At 33.2% G+C, this 24,142-nt stretch overlaps 3 protein-coding genes across 3 annotated transcripts in view; 2 read left to right on the top strand and 1 right to left on the bottom strand.

The window, feature by feature from the left end:
- Positions 1–10,710: 10,710 nt before the first annotated feature.
- On the top strand, positions 10,711–15,364 carry LOC130648591 (lactoperoxidase-like). Its single transcript, XM_057454643.1, has 7 exons — positions 10,711–10,718; positions 10,820–10,920; positions 11,082–11,243; positions 11,508–11,727; positions 11,809–12,029; positions 12,120–13,208; positions 15,291–15,364. The coding sequence occupies exons 1-7, from the start codon at positions 10,711–10,713 to the stop codon at positions 15,362–15,364; spliced, it is 1,875 nt and encodes a 624-aa protein (XP_057310626.1).
- Positions 15,365–17,826: 2,462 nt separating this feature from the next.
- On the bottom strand, positions 17,827–21,089 carry LOC130648590 (lactoperoxidase-like). The gene is made up of 7 exons (XM_057454642.1): positions 21,060–21,089; positions 20,881–20,942; positions 20,320–20,420; positions 20,023–20,184; positions 19,539–19,758; positions 19,237–19,466; positions 17,827–19,146 (listed from the first exon to the last, which is right to left on the bottom strand). The coding sequence occupies exons 1-7, from the start codon at positions 21,087–21,089 to the stop codon at positions 18,053–18,055; spliced, it is 1,899 nt and encodes a 632-aa protein (XP_057310625.1). The 3' UTR covers positions 17,827–18,052.
- Positions 21,090–22,390: 1,301 nt separating this feature from the next.
- The window catches only part of LOC130649571 (uncharacterized), a 67,256-nt gene continuing 65,504 nt past the window's right edge, over positions 22,391–24,142 (top strand). Inside the window, exon 1 of the mRNA XM_057455868.1 lies at positions 22,391–22,394. The gene's annotated coding sequence lies outside the window, so the exon portion shown is untranslated. The remainder of the gene's footprint in view (positions 22,395–24,142) is intronic.

The following is a 24,142-nucleotide window of genomic DNA, read 5'->3' as shown; positions in this document are numbered from 1 at the left end:
ATTCCAAATTTCATTATCCGATCATCTTTAAAGTACATTAAAAACAATTAATTCTGATATATATCACAACCAAATAAGTTTTGCAAAATAAGTTTTCATGATGGTAATAAAAGGTGTAGCTACCTAACTGCATTTAGCATAATAATTTTGTTGTAGCTAGCTAGCTAAAAACTGCATTTGGCTACTTTCACTTTTTGCCAGAGATAGCTATGAAGAGCTAGCCACAATCAAAACATAAGACCAAATAAGAATATACCAAACTTAATAAAAACATCAAAAGAATGGGAATAAATAAGGCTAGCTGTAGCTTCCGGCTAGCAGAATGCTCCCTTAAAATCTACGTTCCTAGCTAAAATCTGAAAATTGGTTTGTTTAAGATTTATACATTACTAGAAAATGTGACGATATATTCATGTTAACATGTAAAAACATGAAAATAAATATTCCTATAGATACAAAGTATTTAGAAGAGAAAAAGGTCAGAAGGAGACTTACGAACCGGGCAACATCACCTCCAAACTAAAATGGCTTCCAAGCATGTTTTCGTTGTTTATCCTGTTCTGGCGTGATTCCGAAATTATTCCGAAATTGTGCTGCGTCCAAACGAAAAAACGAGGACCGTAAAAATTGGGCTCCGCGATAATTTGCCGAAGAAATCTGCGCGCAACCATTTTGAACAGAATACGGCTATTATTATAGAGATTTATCATCATAATGTCATTTTAATTGATTAGTTTTGATTGGTTAAAACTTATCGCACACGAGAAAATTTGGACGCTTTTCCGAGATTTGCTAGCTGTTGTTAATAAAGAAAATGGATTAGCAAAACAGAATTTTGTTATGGAAGAGAAAACGGAAGTCAACTTACATTGTGTTTTTTAATTTTGTACTTCCAAATGGGTTTAGAACTTGGATGTGTTAATGCAACGCTATGGATATATGTATGAACTGTTCTAAAAACCAATAATCCCGAGTTGTTATAGAGGATGATTATCGGACGCTTTTTCGCACCGTCCATATTATTCTCTATTCTCATATCATTCACACATCCCCTTGTTTCCGTGGTTTGGAAGATTTTTGAGCGGTTTTACCATGGTAGTGACACCACTCATGGTTTCAGAGGTTGCAAGATCATACCCTAAAGAAGAAGTTTCGCAAAAATTGATAATGCTTAATGGTAATCATTTACTAGGTTACGCCTGCGGGCCATGCCCTTTTGTATTTTGTCTCAAAACAGATTTTTGGATTTGAAGTATCCACATAACGTATGCCAATGTTATTGGACCTACTTCATTTACAAAACATAAAATTAAACGGGTAAATTGATGATGCAATGCTTAACTTGTTTATTTATACTTGTGCGCAATATCAAATATTATATTTCCAAAACTTATAAACTATAAATAAACAAGTTAAGCATTGCATCATCAATTTATCCGTTTAATTTTATGTTTTGTATTAGCCGCTTGTTCAATATCGTTTTTCTTACTTAGATATTGATTTAGCATGTGTAAATTCATATAATAAGAAAATACTTTGCAATCTTGTGTTGCTACGAAGTTTTGGAAATATAATATTTGATATTGCGCACAAGTATAAATAAACAAGTTAAGCATTGCATCATCAATTTATCCGTTTAATTTTATGTTTTGTGTTAGCCGCTTGTTTAATATCGTTTTTGTTACTTAGATATTGATTTAGCATGTGTAAATTCATATAATAAGAACCTACTTCATTTGTAATTTGCTGCATTATACTGATTGTTGTATTAATTTTTACGAATGATTTATCAAGAGGATATGACATAGAAGCAGAAACCATGGAGATAAAAGTATGTGTTCCGCATCCACAGCCAGCACAACAAAAAATATTTTTCAAACTAAAGAACTCTCCTGATGATCCTTATCTGCATATTTTTTGGGACAATGGACCAAATAATTTTCCGTACTTTACCCATGATTGTTATCACAAGATTGAACTTCAGTTAATCAGTTCTAAATATTCTGTTAATGGGTGTTGTATTCGCCAACATTGTTTTTGTTACATTTCTTCTATCTCGGAGAGTGTCAAGCAGAGAAGTGTTTTATCTGGTGTTCTAAGTTTGCTTTCTGTAGTTCTGACATCTTTGCTTTTCTTATTGCTCTACTATCGAGTTGGGAACGGTACTGGATGGTAAGTGATGCTGGTTACAAATCTTTTTGCAACGCAGTGTTTTTACTTGCTGATCAAACATTTGCAGTGATTGTGTGCGCAAAATTGGCCCATTCATGCAATCCAGGATTCTTGAAAGGTGTTCGTCTGTTTTCTATACAAAGTGGACGAGCCAGCCACATGAAAATATTTTATCCTGCAGCGACAGCTTCATCAATTATTCTCTTGGGATTATTAATATTGGGAGAAAAGTCTCTTTCAAATCCTATACCAATTATCTAACACTTTAAACATGATTAGTGACAAAGTTCTATATGCGACATAGGAAATTCCAGCAATACATCCGACACGATTTTGAAACAATGTCATCATTAAAAAATTTTTAAGCGATTTCGAAACAATAACCGTTTGCAAAGACAACTAACCTTCTTTGAGCATATTCAGTGACCTAAACTTTGCAGTATTTGATTTTATTAAAAATGTGTTGTTTCTGACTTTATAATACATGGAATTTTCTTCGTTTTGCGTAACAAGGCTGCCACTACTCTGCCTTATAATTTATACAGCTCGTTTATAAAAGTACATTTTTTGTTATTTGTGTTTAAAGGGGCCATGAAACGGCTTTTGCTATTCAACTTTAGTGAAAAGTTTCATGATTAGTGGGGACAAAAGCAACAACTTAAACCATCACAAATATTATATTACGCATCCAAATATAACTAAAAATGACAGAAAAATTCCCTACAAATTTTGGATATCCATGATTTATCACTTACCTTGCTTTTAACAAAATTTTCTCATAAAATAAACTTTAAACCTTTTGAACTAGCTAGCTCGTTACACCATTCGAATTTTTTCGCAGAAACATTTATTGTACATAAAGCCAATTTAGGTAACAACAAAGGCCTTAAAATCCTTTTAGAGGTTTTAATTATAATAGATTATAGATAGACTATATTTTACCGCTAAAGAAGAATAATGCAGGAAGAAAATAAAAAATAAAAAAAATATCAGATTCATTATAAACCTTTAATTGATAATTGTTTATTGATAATTAATTAATTAATTAATTAATTAATAAAGGGTTGTGTAGACGTATTATATGTGGTTTTAAAGTTCGTATAATTTCTTGTGCCTTGACCTTCTGTTAATTACACACCATTCTTCGAAATTTGCCTGGATTGGGCTCATTAAATCGTTTCGTGGCCCCTTTAAGTGTTGGTTTTATCAAAGAAATATTGGAAATTGAGGTATTCCTTGTATAATTCTAACGTAATATAATTTATAATCTTCACCAAAACCATTGTAGCACCGGTAGTTTGCGGTTCAATTATCTTCATCCGCATCGTAAGGTCAGGTAGAAAGGGTTTAAAATGTTTTAATCCACTTTCTAGCATGCATGTGTTCCACCAAATGAGCCACATCAGGCGCAGAAGGTTCCAAAATTCGAAAAATGGTTATACTGACTTTGTTTTAAATTTCATGAAAAGAAAATAATTTTTTTCCTACTAACCATTATTCTAAATCTTTGTTTTTCACTAAAACGTTCGAACCCCTTTCACGATGAAGAATCTTATTTTATGTAGACTTTTGAACGAGGAAAAAATGTCTTTTTCACAAATTTTTAAACAACGAATAACGCGTTTTTTTTAAAAAAATGCAGCAAAGCAGTGTTGTTGAGGTACTGCTGGACTATTTGATAATTATTAAAAAAATTAAGCAGATGGGAGTTTCGTACGTTTTGGTAAGAAACGAAAGGTAGATTTATGTTTACCAGCGCAATTATTTTAATATCTTTTAGACAATTTAACTTTCTTTTATATCCAATAAATAATTTTGTAAAAAAAAAAAAAAAATTAATTAAGAAATAACGGGTATACTAAATCTGCGTCTGAACCATTACTGTATCCTTAAGCAATATACCCGCTGTGAAATTGAAAGTTTAAATAACGTGAATCTAACATAGAAATTGTCAGTACATAGTCACAAACTTTAATATTTGCGGCCATGTCTTAGAACATATATTGCCGAGGATTGCAGATATTTCTGTCAATTATATATGTTCAACATGTGTAAAATATAAACTATAAATTACATTGGCGTGACTGTTTCTTTATGTGCTTTGCTTGCGTTAAGTTATTGTTGAGAAAAGAAACTAAGTTGGTTGCAAATCTCAATTCTTAAATATCCCAACCAAATCCAGTACAATTTTGCTTACTTTGACCGATATTTGTTCCATCAATAATTATAACTTCATCTCTTTAATTAGTATTTGTATACGGTGCTGTTCAAGCAAATCTGTGAAAAATAATATAACCATGTCAAAAGGAGAAAAATCTATAGCTATTACAAACAACAATGCAGAATTGGCGTAAATATAGACCATTTATTAAGTTATCCAACTTATTCATAAGCAACTCTACATGGACAAAATTAATATGGGAACCTAAATTAAAATGGATATGAACTTTATTTTATTTTGATGTACAAGAAAATACTAACTTCACCGGTCCGAAAATAGTTACGAAACATCACGTATAAATCTTTATATACGCTTAAAAATATGTTTTATTTGATTTAGCTAAACTTGAGTTTTTGACAGTAACAATTTTGTTACCTGATAACATAGAACAAGGTTAAGATGTTCTTATTATTTTCCCGCTATTAATTAGTACGCTGCACGGCAACAAATTTTCGAAGAAAGACAACATTCTTATTTTAAGTTTTAGGATTAATATTGACATTTTCAAATAAGTACAGAATACCGATACTAAAAAGGGATGATGGTTTCTCTTTGTTAAAACAAACAAGAAACACATTACGTCCGACATCAAATGTTACTTTCACCTGCTAAATCGTAATAAATTAACCCAATAACTTATAGTTAAAAAATATCGACAAAAGTATATACAAAAAACAACCTAATAAGTAAAAGGTTTATTAAAATAATTGCAGTAACGAAATGTCAAATACTGATTTTGATACCTAGCAAGATCAGATAAGAGCAAAAACACATACTTTTCTTATCGCATTTCTTATCGCCAAAACAGGAGAAAAGAAAAGCCTCACAAGGCAAAGGAGCCTCAAAGACATCCCACCTTTCGCGTCTTTACAAAAAAAGGATAGTTTCTCAAATCAGTATAAGGTATACATAGAGTACAGGAGCTGAAAACGTAAAACAAACGAAAAGGTTTTTGTTATTTTGGTGTTATTATGTCAGCTAATACAAAGAAAATACAGATATTATACACACGGATACTGGTCATGTATTCAAAAAATAAGGATTAAATATCAGGTCAGGTTATCCATGAAACTAACTGATCCACTTTTTCAAATCAATATCTGGGATATTCCCACACCCTCTTCGTACTGTGTTGGGAAAAACAGCTCTTAAAGCATTTCTTTGGATGGAAACGATACCTTTTAATGTGTTGCATAACACCTTCGACAATGTCATTTTGTTTATTTCAATAAGCTGGTCCGGAGTGAAGACACCAGGGTTTTCATACCAAAATCGATCTCCGTCTCTGAAGCGCTCAAATTGGATTTTTTGGATACATTGGAAGGTTGGTCCAAGCATTTTTCCGTTGGTGCGTCGTTCTGCAATACCAGCTGCAAATATGTCAATGTCATTCGGGTTGTTGTACACTGTCTCGAAATTCCTAATCGTTGAATTAGACATTATTCCCACCAGATCTTCAAACGTATTGATGGCTGGTAATCTACATCTTCGTCTCCAAGCTCCATATGTTTTCAAACCATGATCTCGTCCTCGTTGAATATTCAAAGCTGTCAAATCTTCAAGTCTTCTCTCTCCTAAAGGAACAAGTAACCTTCGGGCAATTCCAAACGCAAACGTGGTATCAACTACTTGCGATCGGTTTGCCAATAAACCAAATGCTGTTGGTTCTATACCCCGATTACGAATTGGAAGAGTGTTTTCAAATGAAGCTTGAAGAGAGATATCGTTGAAGGCCGTGTCAAAGTTGTTGTTTAGTTGCGCCCAGGCATTTGGAACCAAACTGTGACCGAATCTAAAGGCTGCTGTTGAAAAGACATTAGTTATGGAAGCATCCACTGATGTATCGTAACCTTTGTATGGAGCTAAATCAACAATAGGTGGAAGAAACTCGTTGTAAACAATGCGTTGATATATGGCAATATTGATTTTCCTTGCTGTCTCGAAAAGAAACTTTTCACTGGTAGATCTTGTCAAAACTTTTAGTTTTTTAGCTATGTAGTTGTGATATCGCACAAATATCGTATGTAACGTGTTTAACACAATATTTTCGTCTCCTCTGTCATCACCAACCAATGAACATCCGCCTGGATTTCTACATTCTGGATCTGATGGTGGCAATCTAATCGGTAGCAAATTTGACGAAGTAACCTTTAGCAATCCATTGCCTAAACAAAATATGAAGTTTTCGTATGAGATACCCTTCAAAAACTTTGAAAGTTCATAATATATTGTAAACGCCAAATGCATGTAAATAACTTACCATCTAATGTTCTCAACTGTTTGTGAACAATTATATCGTTGCTGTATACTTGGGACAAATCAACGAAAGATGATATTATGTTCAACTGTTCTCTTGTGGTTCGTGGTTGAAATTTGGGTTGACAGACAGGAACTGACCTTGCCAGAGATGTACAACGTGATCCACCTGACCTGATTATCAGTGGGAAACATGGGTACGTGAAGGCAGTTATTGAACCACATCTAGTACAAAATTAAATATGTTAACTAAGTAAAACTTTTTTGTATACTAAACAAAATAAGAAATGCATATTATGGGTTTACCCTGCAGACACATCGCACGGAGGATGACTTGTGTATGCAAAGTCATGATCGAGGAATTGTCCAAATGCCATAAACATTGTTGACAACGATGATCTTTGTCTGTTTCTAGTTTGAACGCGGAAGACTGCCCGTGAAACTTCATGAGCTGTAGGAACGCGCGGTAATGTTCCAGGAAAGCCACGCGGAGTATCAAGATTTTTGCTATCGACATAATCAGCCGCTAAATTAAAAAGTGTAAAGTTTATGAAGGTGTAAAAATAGTTCTCTTATCTTTCTCATTGTATACTTACGTAAAAGTCGAGCTAAAGCTGTATCTTTTGCTCCTTGCGGTGGTTTCGCAAGGTTGTTACAGCTGCCGTCAACTGATCGAAATGGCAGAAACGCTTTACAAAAAGCAGTAGGATTTGGTGGAACACAGTTGGCGAAGGTATTTCCAGGATTAAACAGTTGTGCTAGAATAAAGATTATATTAACGCATCAATGAGCCATATATGAAAACAGAACGTTTCAACAAGCTTTTTATGACAGTTTAGATTTTCTAACAGTTTAGTTGCTGCGGTGAAAAGATAGTAACTTTAAAATATTACCTTTCATTGTACATGCTAAAAGCAACGGTATTAGGAGTGTTGCTGCTAATTTGCCCATGTTAAGTGACAGCCAATCTTCCTTGTTGATTTTTTTGTTACTTCTGAGATGCAAGCAAAATAAGAAGTAATAAAAATGTAAAATTCACTATTATTTATATGATTTCACAGCTTCCAGATTTGTCAAGTCTCGACTACTTCTTGCCTGGTCATTTCCATCAGGATGTCAGGAAGGAATAGATTCGTTCTTGTGATAATTAACTTTGTGGTTTATATTCTTATATGTGCTATATTTGTTAAATTAATATGCTGTGACGTTTATCTCATCTACCGATAAATCTGAACATATGAGGAAGTTGTAAATAATCGATGAGAAACTAGCTTTCTTTCATCTTTAATTTTTAGTACATTTGACTGAGTGTACTGTTGGCTATGCGGTTTCACCACCGAACGCTTCGCATACATATTTTTAAAAATTGTCTAACCTTGGTTATTATCAGTAGTATAAATGACTAGTCCATGATCCGTGGATAAATCCACATGTTCGCCTGTCCTTTATGTATTAAGACTAGAACCACATATCCATATTTCTTGTATTTTATAACAGAATTTCATTAGCAGATGTTGTTTTGGGTATAAGGTGATGTTGGTTTGAAACTTTTTTATGCCAATTTGCCTTTTTTAACAAATAGCTTTATTTACTACTTTAATGTAAAAGTAGCATATATTTTTTTTTCAAAGGAACTTTCACTTTATCTTGTTATTACAAAAGTTAAAGACTCCATTGGACAATCCAAATTATCGGACCCAGATCCGCTAATTTGAAAAGTCCGGAATCATAACTTTTTAATCAATGTTTAAGGCTGTTTTTTTTTGCCGCTCTTTAAGCGAACATTTCTTGCTCCAATAAAACTAACAGCGCTTAGTTTTTTATATTCCGACAAAATTATTAAACAAGGCGGTTTTATTTTTAATTTTATTTACTTACTTATATATTATTATTTTTATATTTATTATTTGCAAACTTCGCCGAAAGTGTTAAATGATTAATGCTCTGCAGCCAACACGTAGGTCAGCCGGACAGCGTTTTAAATCTTCCTAGTGGCATTCCCTACCGTTTCTGCACGACAAAATAGTTCTCGTTGGGGTCCCCGAAGTTTTCGAAATTTGGGAAAATTAGTCGTGAGCAATAACTAATACGTTTCAAGACTAACGGTTTAACGAATAACCTAAAATCCGAAGTCCTACATCCGCTGTGAAATTGAAAAGTTCGACTTGATATAGAAACAGCCCCGGGAAACACTTGTTGCGTCGAATCTCGAAATTAGCTGTCTTGTTTTGTCATAAAATCGTTCGGGTATTGAGTTTACTCCCTGGGTACTTTCTTTGTATACGTTTGACTACACGGGCCGAGTCCGGAATTTAGGGGAAATAATGATTGTAGAGTAAGCCAGGCTTCTTCCTAATTTAATAATTGCTTCTATTCAACAGGCTTTATCATATCTTGACATAAAGTTATTCTAAAGTTCAGAGAATTTACCTGTTACTTTATTCATGAATACTCTTTAAAAATTTAATTTTAATAGTTGGCAACTAAATTAAATCTGTGTTTTTTGTTAGGCATAATTAAGAAAAAGTCACCACCTTAAAAGAGTAGCAATATGTTAGACAAATATCTCGGTCTGCTTACTTCCCCTATGATATAATACTTTTTAATAAAATTTAACACCTTGTTCATACACGTTCACGCCAATGAAAAAGGAAATGTTACGTAAGCGGACGGAGGTAATTGGCAAACAATAGTTTTGTTAATTTGTACTATGCAATGTGTTTGCTGGCTACAAAGTTTTATGCGTAAGTATAGCTTTCCTGTGTTGAAAGAAAACTAACCGCGATTTTTTGTGGGTTCCTTACTGAACGTTCTGATTGGATTCACTAATTTTGCGTCTTTCACAAAACAATGAATACACAACAATTAACCGATCCTTTAAAGAGAAACAAAGTCATGAAATCTAATTATTATAAGGAGCTAAATATACGATACATACGATATATGCGCTCTAATTAATTGGTGATATTGACACGAAATCCTAGCTTTAATGCTCGTAAGTAAATATATAAGACAAACAGTTAAATAGATTCGGAATAAATTAAGAACTCTGTCAATTCACTTTCCTAATTTTTTCTGATAATTTCTTACAAGTCAAAACTTCAGGCTAAAAGATTGTAACCTGGCTTTAGTGAATAAATTTTCGAATAGAAGTTTAACTGTTTCTAGAAAGTACCACAGTCCAGCTTTTACGGAAACACAATATTACATATGTTAATTCACTTAATTGTAGGCAATCTGTAATGTGGTGATTTATAATACTGTGGTTTGTTCGTCGCCACCGTGTGTAGTGTATTAAAATTCTACGACAGCATTATCGTTCAAACATTTGGATAAAAATGAAAAGAAAACATTAAATATAATTTAAAATAATTAACATAACTTGGAAGTTTGAAAATTACCCTTGTAACAGAGTTCGAAACAAGTAACGAAATTCCTATGAAAGTTATTTTATTAAAAAACAATATGAACTTTTGTTGTGGGTAACATACACAATGTCTTTATATAATTGTCATTTTTACTTTATTTGCCACTTTTGCTGACTAGGACATTAGAAAATGGAATGGGTGCAAGGAAATACTTTTTGTAAGGTTTAAGAAAATAATACTATCACTACGGTAGTAATAAACAGTATGGGGATCACAATGAGAAGAAAGTACAAATGTTATTACCAGTCATAAGTAAAATAATTTCGTACAAATTTCATTTCAAATAATTTCTTTTTCTACGCTCTCATACTTTATATAATAAGCAATTCTAGGCTCTTAACAGATTAAAAGAACAGAGATAACCGGAGAAAAAAAAGCTCACGGAGATGTTAATAAAAACAATTCCTAACGAGAACTGTAAAATATACTTTTTCTATTTAATATTAACTTGTCGCTTGCTTATATCTTTTGTTTTGTAAACAATTTAGAAATAAACCAACGTTATTAACCCAGAAGTGGCATTAGCAGCAATGACGCATAATATATTATTATAGCAAATATAGGAAAAAATAAAACACCACAAAGTTAATTATCACATGAACGAATCTATTCCTTCCTGACATCCTGATGGAAATGACCAGGCAAGAAGTAGTCGAGACTTGACAAATCTGGAAGCTGTGAAATCATATAAATAATAGTGAATTTTACATTTTTATTACTTCTTATTTTGCTTGCATCTCAGAAGTAACAAAAAAATCAACAAGGAAGATTGGCTGTCACTTAACATGGGCAAATTAGCAGCAACACTCCTAATACCGTTGCTTTTAGCATGTACAATGAAAGGTATTATTATACAGTTATTATCTTTTCACCGCAGCAACTAAACTGTTAGAAAATCTAAACTGTCAAAAAAGGCGATAACGTCGTTGCTATGTTTTCATATAACGTCGTTGTTATGTTTTCATATATGGCACATTGATGCACTAATATAATCTTTATTCTAGCACAACTGTTTAATCCTGGAAATACCTTCGCCAACTGTGTTCCACCAAATCCTACTGCTTTTTGTAAAGCGTTTCTGCCATTTCGATCTGTTGACGGAAGCTGTAACAACCTTGCGAAACCACCACAAGGAGCAAAAGATACAGCATTGGCCCGACTTTTACGTAAGTACACTATCAGAAAAATAACACTATTTACACAACTTTATAGAATTAAGCAATCTGCCTTTCCTGGGGATAATACTTTTTTTTATTAAAATAATTTTTTGTGCTCATATGATCACCATTCAACTGAGAAATCTATATTTTCCACACAAAAATATGTTTCTTAAACTACAAACAGAGCTCATACAGTTCTGTACATTTTTATTTTATCTTTGTTTCTGACATATACATGTCAATTAATGACTACGTTTTCTTCTAATTTAGCGGCTGACTATGTCGATAGTAATAATCTTGATACTCCTCGTGGCTTTCCTGGAACATTACCGCGCGTTCCTACAGCTCATGAAGTTTCACGGGCAGTCTTCCGCGTTCAAACTATAAACAGACAAAGATCAACGTTGTCAACAATGTTTATGGCATTTGGACAATTCCTCGATCATGACTTTGCATACACAAGTCATCCTCCGTGCGATGTGTCTGCAGGGTAAACCCATAATATGCATTTCTTATTTTGCTTAGCATACAATAAAGTTTTACTTAGTTAACATATTTAATTTTGTACTAGATGTGGTTCAATAACTGCCTTCACCTACCCCTGTTTCCCACTGATAATCAGGTCAGGTGGATCACGTTGTACATCTCTGGCAAGGTCAGTTCCTGTCTGTCAACCCAAATTTCAACCACGAACCACAAGAGAACAGTTGAACATAATATCATCTTTCGTTGATTTGTCTCAAGTCTACAGCAACGATATAATTGTTCACAAACAGCTGAGAACAGTAGATGGTAAGTTATTTACATGCATTTGGCGTCTACACTATATACTTTTAAAGTTATTGAAGGGTATCTTTTACGAAAACTTCATATTTTGTTTAGGCAATGGATTGCTAAAGGTTACTTCATCAAATTTGCTACCGATTAGATTGCCACCATCAGATCCAGAATGTAGAAATCCAGGCGGATGTTCATTGGTTGGTGATGACAGAGGAGACGAAAATATTGTGTTAAACACGTTACATACGATATTTGTGCGATATCACAACTACATAGCTAAAAAACTAAAAGTTTTGACAAGATCTACCAGTGAAAAGTTTCTTTTCGAGACAGCAAGGAAAATCAATATTGCCATATATCAACGCATTGTTTACAACGAGTTTCTTCCACCTATTGTTGATTTAGCTCCATACAAAGGTTACGATACATCAGTGGATGCTTCCATAACTAATGTCTTTTCAACAGCAGCCTTTAGATTCGGTCACAGTTTGGTTCCAAATGCCTGGGCGCAACTAAACAACAACTTTGACACGGCCTTCAACGATATCTCTCTTCAAGCTTCATTTGAAAACACTCTTCCAATTCGTAATCGGGGTATAGAACCAACAGCATTTGGTTTATTGGCAAACCGATCGCAAGTAGTTGATACCACGTTTGCGTTTGGAATAGCCCGAAGGTTACTTGTTCCTTTAGGAGAGAGAAGACTTGAAGATTTGACAGCTTTGAATATTCAACGAGGACGAGATCATGGTTTGAAAACATATGGAGCTTGGAGACGAAGATGTAGATTACCAGCCATCAATACGTTTGAAGATCTGGTGGGAATAATGTCTAATTCAACAATTAGGAATTTCGAGACAGTGTACAACAACCCGAATGACATTGACATATTTGCAGCTGGTATTGCAGAACGACGCACCAACGGAAAAATGCTTGGACCAACCTTCCAATGTATCCAAAAAATCCAATTTGAGCGCTTCAGAGACGGAGATCGATTTTGGTATGAAAACCCTGGTGTCTTCACTCCGGACCAGCTTATTGAAATAAACAAAATGACATTGTCGAAGGTTTTATGCAACACATTAAAAGGTATCGTTTCCATCCAAAGAAATGCTTTAAGAGCTGTTTTTCCCAACACAGTACGAAGAGGGTGTGGGAACATCCCAGATATTGATTTGAAAAAATGGATCAGTTAGTTTCATGGATATTCTGACCTGATATTCATTCTCTATTTTTGAATAACAGACCATATTTTCTTCTCAATTTTAAAAAAGTATTCTCTATGTAATACATGAAAATGGCAAATCTCTTTTTCTTTTGTCTTAAGAAATCCGAAAATTTTAGTTCCTACATTCTATGTCTACCATATACTGTTACCTAAAAACTAGGAATATTTCGGCGCTTTGTTTCACTTAGTGACCTCTATCTTTCTCTACTTTGTTGGGAATGCGACAAGGTTTAAAGGAAGAATATTCGCTTTTATCTGCAGCATTTCACATGTCGTTACGGCAACAGCCATCTTAATAAACCCTTCATTTAATGACAGGTTTGTAAACTTTTGTCGATTTTGTTACCTCTCATATGTAACAAAATCGACAAAAGTTTATTTATTTATATAAGTTATTGTATTAATTGATTACGATTTATTAGTAGGTTGAATTGAGATTTGATGTTGGACACAATGCGTTTTTTGTTTGTTTCACAAAAAAAAAACACCTTTTCTTTGTAATTTCTTTATCCTGTGCTTTTTTAACATGTGAATGGTAATCTTAAAGCTTGTATTCGTGCGAATTTTTTTATGGTGCAACTAATAATAATAAGAAAAAGATATTAACAAAATTTTAACCTTTTACTGAGTTATTAGGTAACAAACTTGCGACTGTCAGAAATTCCAGTCTAGCTCTATCGGATTTTTAACAAATTTTGTACAAGAAACATGTTATTAAAACTCACATAAACATTTATACGCGATAATAAGTAATTACGAACTGGTGAAGTTAGTACTTTCTTGTACATCAAAGTATAATTACATTTATAATTATTTGATTTAGTTTCTAATATTAGTTTTTTCCATGTAGAGTTCCTTATGACGACTAAGTTGGATCATTTGATAAATGCTTGATATTTATGCCAATTCTGCATTGTTGTCTGTAATAGTTACAGATTTTTCTCCTTTTGACATGGCTATATCAAAGATTTGCTAGAACAGCAGCATATATAGATATAGTTTCTTTTCTTAACATAACTATTACATAAGTTTACATAACACAAGTAAAGCACATAAAGAAACAGTCACACCAATTTATTATATAGTGTAAGTTTTACACTTTGTTGAACATAGTTGACGGAAATATGTACAACCCTCGTCAATATATGTTAGATTTACTTTTATTTAAACTTTCAAGTGTACAGCGGGTACAGTGCTTAAGGATACTGTAATGGTTCAGACGCATATTTAGTATGCCCATTATATATCAAAATTTTTATTTTACTTTCAAAATTTTTTATTGCATATAAAAGGAATTAATTTTTTTCCACAAAATATTAAAAAAATTTCCAGGTGGACATAAATCTACATTTTTGTTTGTCACTAAAACGTGCCAAACTCCCCTCCCCTTATTATTTTTTTTAGTATTTCTCAACTAGTTCAGCATTACCATAGCAACAATACTTTGCTACATATTTTTTCGAAAAAGTGCGTTGTTCGTTATTTAGAAATTCGTGAAATAAATATTTTTTGCTTGCTTAAAAGTCTACAGTACAGTCTACAGAACAGTACCCTGGTAAACGCCGCAATATATAGATTCTTTATTGGAACGGATTCGAGTTTTGTTGAAAATGTAATTTATTAACCACACTTATTCATTTCTTTTAACACCATAAGCCTGCAACTTTGTTAATAAAATACTATGACCAATTGTGTCGAAAGATAGATTTATGTATATAAAGATAGTATATACAGCCTACCGTTTTACTATTATCTAATTCTCGGCGTACACTATCACATAAAATGCGATTGCTTTAAGTCTTTGCTTGTTATTAATTTGTCCATAGCTGGGAGCATTTTATATGCCTTTCCCACATCTCTTTTGTTTCCGTTGTTTGAAGGATTTTTAAGCGGGTTTAGCATGGCAGTGACACCACTTATGGTTTTAGAGGTTGCAAGATCGTACCCTAAAGAAAAGGTGTCGTAAGAATTGATGAGGATTAATGGTAGTCGTTTAATAGGCTACGCTTGCGGGCTAGGCTTTTCTCTATTTTGTCTTAAAACAGATTTTTGGATTGGAAGTATTCAAATAACGTATGCCAATGTTATTGGACCTATTTTATTTGTATTTGCTGCATAATACTGGTTGTTGTATTAATTTTTACGCATGATTTATCAAGAGAATATGACATGAAAGCCGAAAACATGGAAGGAAAGGATATCGATTCCGCATGAGCATCAGCGCATCAATAAAGATTTTTCAAACTAAAGACACTCTCCTGATGATCATAATCTGCATTTTGGGGGGGGATTTTGTATTAATTCTTACGCATGAATTATCAAGAGGATATGACATAAAAGCAGAAACCATGGAGATGTGTTCCGCATCCACAGCCAGCACGACAGAAAAAAGTTGTCAAACTAAAGACACTCTGCTGATGATCATTAATGCATACCTTTTGAGATAATGCACCAAATAATGTTTTATACCTTACCCATGATTGTTATCACAAGATTAAACTTCCGTTATTCAGTTCTGAATGCTTTCTTACTGGGTGTTGCATTCGCTAACATTGCTCTTAATGCATTTCTTCTATCTTGGAGAATGTCAAACAGAGAAGTGTATTATGGTGGTGTTATTAGTTTGCTGTCTGTAATTTTGACATCTTTGCTTTTCTTATTGCTCTACTATCTAGCTAGGAAAGTTACTAGATGGTATGTGATGCTGTCTGTGTTTTTTCTCGCTGATCAAACATTTACAGCGATTGCGTGCGCAAAATTAGCTTATTCATACAATCTAGGATTCTTGGAAGGTGTTTGTTTGTTTTCTATACAAAATCAGCGAGTTTTTGGAGCTATGTGCGTAGGAATGTATCACAGCCACATGAAAGTCTTTTATCCTGCACCGACAGCATTATCAATTGTTCTTTTCTGCGAGGAAAGTCTCTCTCAAATCCTGTACCAATTATAAAATTATATATACTTTAAAAATTATTTCTAACAAAACTCAATATGAGAAAGTTGGTATTCCTTGCATAATTCTAACGCAATATAATTTAAAGTCTTGACCAGAACCGTTATAGCAACGACAGTTTTTCAGCCATATCTGATATTAGACAGATGCCGTTCATTTTTCCTAATCGGAATCGTAAGGTCAGTTAGAAGGGGCTTAAAATCTTCTAGTCCACTTTCTAGCACGCAGGTGTACTACAAATAAGCCCCGCCAAGGCCAGAAGGTTCCCAAAATGGAAAAATGGTTAAGCTGACTTCAGCACTAGAACTTGCTTTTTCTTCAAGCGTTTTTTCTCTATTGCTTTATAACAAAGAGAGATTACGACAGAAAGAAATTTTATAATTATCAAAAATATACCCAAATATTTTTTCCATAAATCCCCAGATTTTTTTTTTACTAAAACGTCTGAATCTTCCCTCCAAAATGAAGAAACCTCTGGACAAAACTTCACATGTGCCCATAAATGCCTGCTGCAGCATGTTTTGTCACATTTCATGTAGACTTTTGAGGAAGGAATACGAATTTTTAAATAACAAACAACGCGCTTCGGTGAAAAAAATATATAGCAAAGTATTGCTTAATTTGTTGAGATATGTTACAAGATATATTACAAAATAAAAGAAAACTAAGCGGATTTGAGCTTTATACGTTTCTAGTGATAAAGAAATATGTAGATTTATGTCCACCTGGAAATTTTTTTAATATCTTATATACAAAATTAACTTCCGTTTATATCCAATAAATAATTTTGTATATAAATCAGAAATTTTGAGATATAATGGGTATACTGAATATGCGTCTGAACCATTACAGTATCCTTAAGCATTGTATTCACTGTACTCTTGAAAGTTTAAAGAAAAGTAAATTAACATATATCGAAAAGAATGGTAGATATCTTGGTCAATTATATATGTTCAGCAAAGTGTAAAATTTATATTATAAATTAAATTGATGGGACTGTTTCTTTATATGCTTTAATTGCGGTAATTTACGTTCTAGCAAATTTGTAAACAATGATATAGCCATGTCAAAAAGAAAAAAATCTGTAGCAATTACAGTCCACAATGCAAAATTGGCATAAATATCTATCATTTATTTCTTATTTTTGTGTTCTTTGTTCATACTTGCAACTTGCTATACCTTTAATTCAAGATGTTTTATTTTTCTTACGTTTCCACTGTCAATTTCTACACTGGACCATAAAAAACTTCTCAGAAACATAAGCTTTAGGATTACCATCCAAAGTTTAAAAAAGTACAGGATGCAGAAATTACAAAGAGATGGTGTTTTTTTTCTTTGTGAAACAAATAAAAAACGCATTATGTCCAACATTAAATTTCAATTCCACCAACTAATAAATCGTAATCAATTAATACAATAACTTATATAAATAAATAAACTTTTGTCGATTTTGTTACATATGAGAGGTAACAAAATCGACAAAAGTTTACACAAAGAAACAAACCTGTCATTAAATGAAAGGTTTATTAAGATGGCTGTTGCCGTAACGACATGTGAAATGCTGCAGATAAAATCGAATATTCTTCCTTTAAACCTTGTCGCATTCCCAACAAATTAGAGAAAGATAGAGGTCACTAAGTGAAACAAAGCGCCGAAATATTCCTAGTTTTTAGGTAACAGTATATGGTAGACATAGAATGTAGGAACTAAAATTTTCGGATTTCTTAAGACAAAAGAAAAAGAGATTTACCATTTTCATGTATTACATAGAGAATACTTTTTTAAAATTGAGAAGAAAATATGGTCTGTTATTCAAAAATAGAGAATGAATATCAGGTCAGAATATCCATGAAACTAACTGATCCATTTTTTCAAATCAATATCTGGGATGTTCCCACACCCTCTTCGTACTGTGTTGGGAAAAACAGCTCTTAAAGCATTTCTTTGGATGGAAACGATACCTTTTAATGTGTTGCATAAAACCTTCGACAATGTCATTTTGTTTATTTCAATAAGCTGGTCCGGAGTGAAGACACCAGGGTTTTCATACCAAAATCGATCTCCGTCTCTGAAGCGCTCAAATTGGATTTTTTGGATACATTGGAAGGTTGGTCCAAGCATTTTTCCGTTGGTGCGTCGTTCTGCAATACCAGCTGCAAATATGTCAATGTCATTCGGGTTGTTGTACACTGTCTCGAAATTCCTAATCGTTGAATTAGACATTATTCCCACCAGATCTTCAAACGTATTGATGGCTGGTAATCTACATCTTCGTCTCCAAGCTCCATATGTTTTCAAACCATGATCTCGTCCTCGTTGAATATTCAAAGCTGTCAAATCTTCAAGTCTTCTCTCTCCTAAAGGAACAAGTAACCTTCGGGCTATTCCAAACGCAAACGTGGTATCAACTACTTGCGATCGGTTTGCCAATAAACCAAATGCTGTTGGTTCTATACCCCGATTACGAATTGGAAGAGTGTTTTCAAATGAAGCTTGAAGAGAGATATCGTTGAAAGCCGTGTCAAAGTTGTTGTTTAGTTGCGCCCAGGCATTTGGAACCAAACTGTGACCGAATCTAAAGGCTGCTGTTGAAAAGACATTAGTTATGGAAGCATCCACTGATGTATCGTAACCTTTGTATGGAGCTAAATCAACAATAGGTGGAAGAAACTCGTTGTAAACAATGCGTTGATATATGGCAATATTGATTTTCCTTGCTGTCTCGAAAAGAAACTTTTCACTGGTAGATCTTGTCAAAACTTTTAGTTTTTTAGCTATGTAGTTGTGATATCGCACAAATATCGTATGTAACGTGTTTAACACAATATTTTCGTCTCCTCTGTCATCACCAACCAATGAACATCCGCCTGGATTTCTACATTCTGGATCTGACGGTGGCAATCTAATCGGTAGCAAATTTGACGAAGTGACCTTTAGCAATCCATTGCCTAAACAAAATATGAAGTTTTTGTAAAAGATACCCTTCAATAACTTTAAAAGTATATAGTGTAAACGCCAAATGCATGTAAGTAACTTACCATCTAATGTTCTCAACTGTTTGTGAACAATTATATCGTTGCTGTAGACTTGAGACAAATCAACGAAAGATGATATTATGTTCAACTGTTCTCTTGTGGTTCGTGGTTGAAATTTGGGTTGACAGACAGGAACTGACCTTGCCAGAGATGTACAACGTGATCCACCTGACCTGATTATCAGTGGGAAACATGGATACGTGAAGGCAGTTATTGAACCACATCTAGTACAAAATTAAATATGTTAACTAAGTAAAACTTTATTGTATGCTAAGCAAAATAAGAAATGCATATTATGGGTTTACCCTGCAGACACATCGCACGGAGGATGACTTGTGTATGCAAAGTCATGATCGAGGAATTGTCCAAATGCCATAAACATTGTTGACAACGATGATCTTTGTCTGTTTCTAGTTTGAACGCGGAAGACTGCCCGTGAAACTTCATGAGCTGTAGGAACGCGCGGTAATGTTCCAGGAAAGCCACGAGGAGTATCAAGATTATTACTATCGACATAGTCAGCCGCTAAATTAGAAGAAAACGTTGTCATTAATTGACATGTATATGTCAGAAACAAAGAAAAAATAAAAATGTACAGAACTGTATGAGCTCTGTTTGTAGTTTAAGAAACATATTTTTGTGTGGAAAATATAGATTTCTCAGTTGAATGGTGATCATATGAGCACAAAAAATTATTTTAATAAAAAAAAGTATTATCCCCAGGAAAGGCAGATTGCTTAATTCTATAAAGTTGTGTAAATAGTGTTATTTTTCTGATAGTGTACTTACGTAAAAGTCGGGCCAGTGCTGTATCTTTTGCTCCTTGTGGTGGTTTCGCAAGGTTGTTACAGCTTCCGTCAACAGATCGAAATGGCAGAAACGCTTTACAAAAAGCAGTAGGATTTGGTGGAACACAGTTGGCGAAGGTATTTCCAGGATTAAACAGTTGTGCTAGAATAAAGATTATATTGACGCATCAATGAGCCATATATGAAAACAGAACGTTTCAACAAGCTATTTATGACAGTTTAGATTTTCTAACAGTTTAGTTGCTGCGGTGAAAAGATAGTAACTTTAAATTATTACCTTTCATTGTACATGCTAAAAGCAACGGTATTAGGAGTGTTGCTGCTAATTTGCCCATGTTAAGTGACAGCCAATCTTCCTTGTTGATTTTCTTGTTACTTCTGAGATGCAAGCAAAATAAGAAGTAATAAAAATGTGAAATTCACTATTATTTATATGATTTCACAGCTTCCAGATTTGTCAAGTCTCGACTACTTCTTGCCTAGTCATTTCCATCAGGATGTCAGGAAGGAATAGATTCGTTCTTGTGATAATTAACTTTGTGGTGTTTTATTTTTTCCTATATTTGCTATAATAATATATTATGCGTCATTGCTGCTAATGCCACTTCTGGGTTAATAACGTTGGTTTATTTCTAAATTCTTTGTAAAACAAAAGGTATCAGCAAGCGACAAGTTAATATTAAATAGAAAAAGTATATTTTACAGCTCTCGTTAGGAATTGTTTTTATTAACATCTCCGTGAGCTTTTTTTTCTTTGGTTATCTCTGTTCTTTTAATCTGTTAAGAGCCTAAGAGTCTAAGGAAAATAACATTCCTGTAAAATAAAAATTTTAATTGCCTCAGTACGCAAGTGCCGAAACGGTTTAAAAAGAAAACAAATGTAATAAAATAATTACCCCCCTTTGAAATATTATATAATGCGATTAAAATAGCAAAAATAATTTTTTTGTAGGAAAGGGCCTTTCTTAGAAAGTGTTAGCACGCTGGAGTAAAATTAAAATAATATACTTTTCTTACTATATGAAGGTATTGGTAATAGAAATCCATAGTTGTATTTGTCGGGCTATCAGGAAGTAAACTGTAAATTGTTTTGAAAATTTGACGCCACAATTGTCTACATTTTCTTAAAACTGGAAGCAGAATTATGATTATTTTTCCTGTACAGAAAATTTTAGTGCTGTAGATGCGGTATTCGCCAATATGTGATAAACATAAAAGATGGTGTCACAATATTATAAAGAGAAAATTGTGAATATCAGTTGAATGCTACTTTTAAAAAAGTGAAGGTTCCGACGTTCTACGATAAGTTAGGAATAAAGCTTTTTTTCGGATTCAGCATTACAATGTAACCGGACTATTCGTGTTTTATGCATGTGCATCAGAATAGCCTAAGTTCATGTGTCGTATCCTCGAGCACGCCTCGGTAGTTGCATTGTAAACTTTAACTGTCATTAATTACTGTAAGTTACTACACACAAGTAATCAAGAAAGTGTTGACGTGAAAAAAACAGACGGACAACGAAAATATTGTTGTTGCTTTCTGTCCTAATATATTGTTAGGAAGATGTGAAAAAAATCTTTTTTAACACATTTTGATAATGACATGTTATTTTAATTACTATTTTTTCAGTTCAAGGCCCCCCTTGAGGTTAGTTTTTTCTTAACACACGGAAGCTATACCTACGCATATAATTTGTTAGTTAGCAAACATATTACGTTGTAAAGTAAAAATTAACAAAACTATGGTTTGCCAATTACCTCCTTCCTCCTTTCCATTTTCATTGACGTAAACGCTTTTAAACAATGTGTTCAATTTTATTAAAAAGTTCTTCCTCATATGGGAAGTAAAGCAGACAGAGATAAATGTCCAAGATATTACTTATATTTTAAGGTGGTTTGTTTGATTTTCCCAACACACATCTTAGACATTCCTAACAAAAAGCATTGACTATTTGACACTTTCGGCGAAGTTTAAAAAATGACAAAAAAACTGCTTTTTTCAATAATTTTGTCCACGATTAAAGTCAAATTTTGCACTATATAAAAAACTAAGCGCTGTTACATTTACTAGTTTTACTTCCTACTCTTACCTTGTGCTAATTATATATTGAAAATTATGAAATGATAAATTAACATTCTGCTTTTTTTCCATAACTTTGGTTACAGTTAAAGTAAAATTTTGCATTATATCAAAAACTACGCCCCGTTAGTTTTATTTTCAATTTTAACTTTATGACGAAATATGTAGGAGTGATAAGTTTGAATTACATTTTGTTTATTTGAAACGACTTTCCATGAAGATGGACATGGAAACATCTCAGATTAGCAGATCCGGGTCCGCTACTTTGTGTTGTCCGATAAAGCCTTTTGTAATAACTAGATAAAGTGAAAATGCTTTTCAAAAAATATGTGTTGTTTTTATATTAAAGCCGTTTGGTTAAAAAAGGTGAATTTGCATAAAAAAGTTTGAAAGAAACACCACGTTATACCTAGAACAACATCTGTTAATGGAGGCCTGTTATAAAATACAAGAAATATGGATACATAGTTATGTAACATAGTTATTCCTATGTCGTTAAGATAGGTATTTTAGTTGATTTTAGGAATAAAAAATTTATTAATTTTTGTTTCTACGCTTATAATTTATTACGTGGCTACCACAAAATAGTTTTATATTAACCTTTCCTTAACGTTAGAGTTATAGTAAAGACGATATAGTTTTACCTACGATTATTATGTTTTGTCTATAGTCTAAATACATTCCAGAAATAAGACTTAGGCGTATATAAAATCTATATTATAATACCCGTACACGATTTACCCACAGGTCATTGACTAGTCATTTATAATACTAATAATAACCAACGTGAGGCATTTCTTAAGAATATGTGTGTATGGCATCTTGATGGTGAAACCGCACAGTCAACAGTACACCCAGTGAAAATTTATTTAAAGTAAAGTCAAAGGAAAGCCAATTTTTACCCAATTATTTAGAAGTTGCTCATATTTTCAGAGTTATCAGTAGAAGAGATACACGTCACAGCATATTAATATCACAAATATAGCAAATGTAAGAATATAGGCCACAATGACAATTATCATTAGAACGCATCTATTCCTTCCTGACATCCTGTTGGAAATGACCAGGCAAGAAGTAGTCGAGACTTGACAAATCTGGAAGCTGTGAAATCATATAAATAATAGTGAATTTTTCATTTTTATTACTTCTTATTTTGCTTGCATCTCAGAAGTAACAAAAAAATCAACAAGGAAGATTGGCTGTCACTTAACATGGGCAAATTAGCAGCAACACTCCTCATGCCGTTGCTTTTAGCATGTACAATGAAAGGTAATATTTTAAAGTTATTATCTTTTCACCGCAGCAACTAAACTGTTAGAAAAACTACACTGTCATAAAAAGCTTGTTGAGACGTTCTGTTTTCATATATGGCTCATTGATCCGTTAATATAATCTATATTCTAGCACAACAGTTTAATCCTGGAAATACCTTCGCCAACTGTGTTCCACCAAATCCTACTGCTTTTTGTAAAGCGTTTCTGCCATTTCGATCTGTTGACGGAAGCTGTAACAACCTTGCGAAACCACCACAAGGAGCAAAAGATACAGCATTGGCCCGACTTTTACGTAAGTACACTATCAGAAAAATAACAATTACAATTATACAACTTTCTAGAATTAAGCAATCTGCCTTTCCTGGGGATAATACTTTTTTTTATTAAAATAATTTTTTGTGCTCATATGATCACCATTCAACTGAGAAATCTATATTTTCCACACAAAAATATGTTTCTTAAACTACAAACAGAGCTCATACAGTTCTGTACATTTTTATTTTTTCTTTGTTTCTGACATGTACATGTCAATTAATGACAACGTTTTCTTCTAATTTAGCGGCTGACTATGTCGATAGTAATAATCTTGATACTCCTCGTGGCTTTCCTGCAACATTACCGCGCGTTCCTACAGCTCATGAAGTTTCACGGGCAGTCTTCAGCGTTCAAACTAGAAACAGACAAAGATCATCGTTGTCAACAATGTTTATGGCATTTGGACAATTCCTCGATCATGACTTTGCATA

The sequence above is a fragment of the Hydractinia symbiolongicarpus genome, chromosome 7 (assembly GCF_029227915.1).
Source record: "Hydractinia symbiolongicarpus strain clone_291-10 chromosome 7, HSymV2.1, whole genome shotgun sequence".
NCBI classification, from domain to species: domain Eukaryota; kingdom Metazoa; phylum Cnidaria; class Hydrozoa; order Anthoathecata; family Hydractiniidae; genus Hydractinia; species Hydractinia symbiolongicarpus.
Note: the sequence above shows the minus strand (reverse complement) of the source record. Positions and strands in the feature narration are given on the sequence as shown.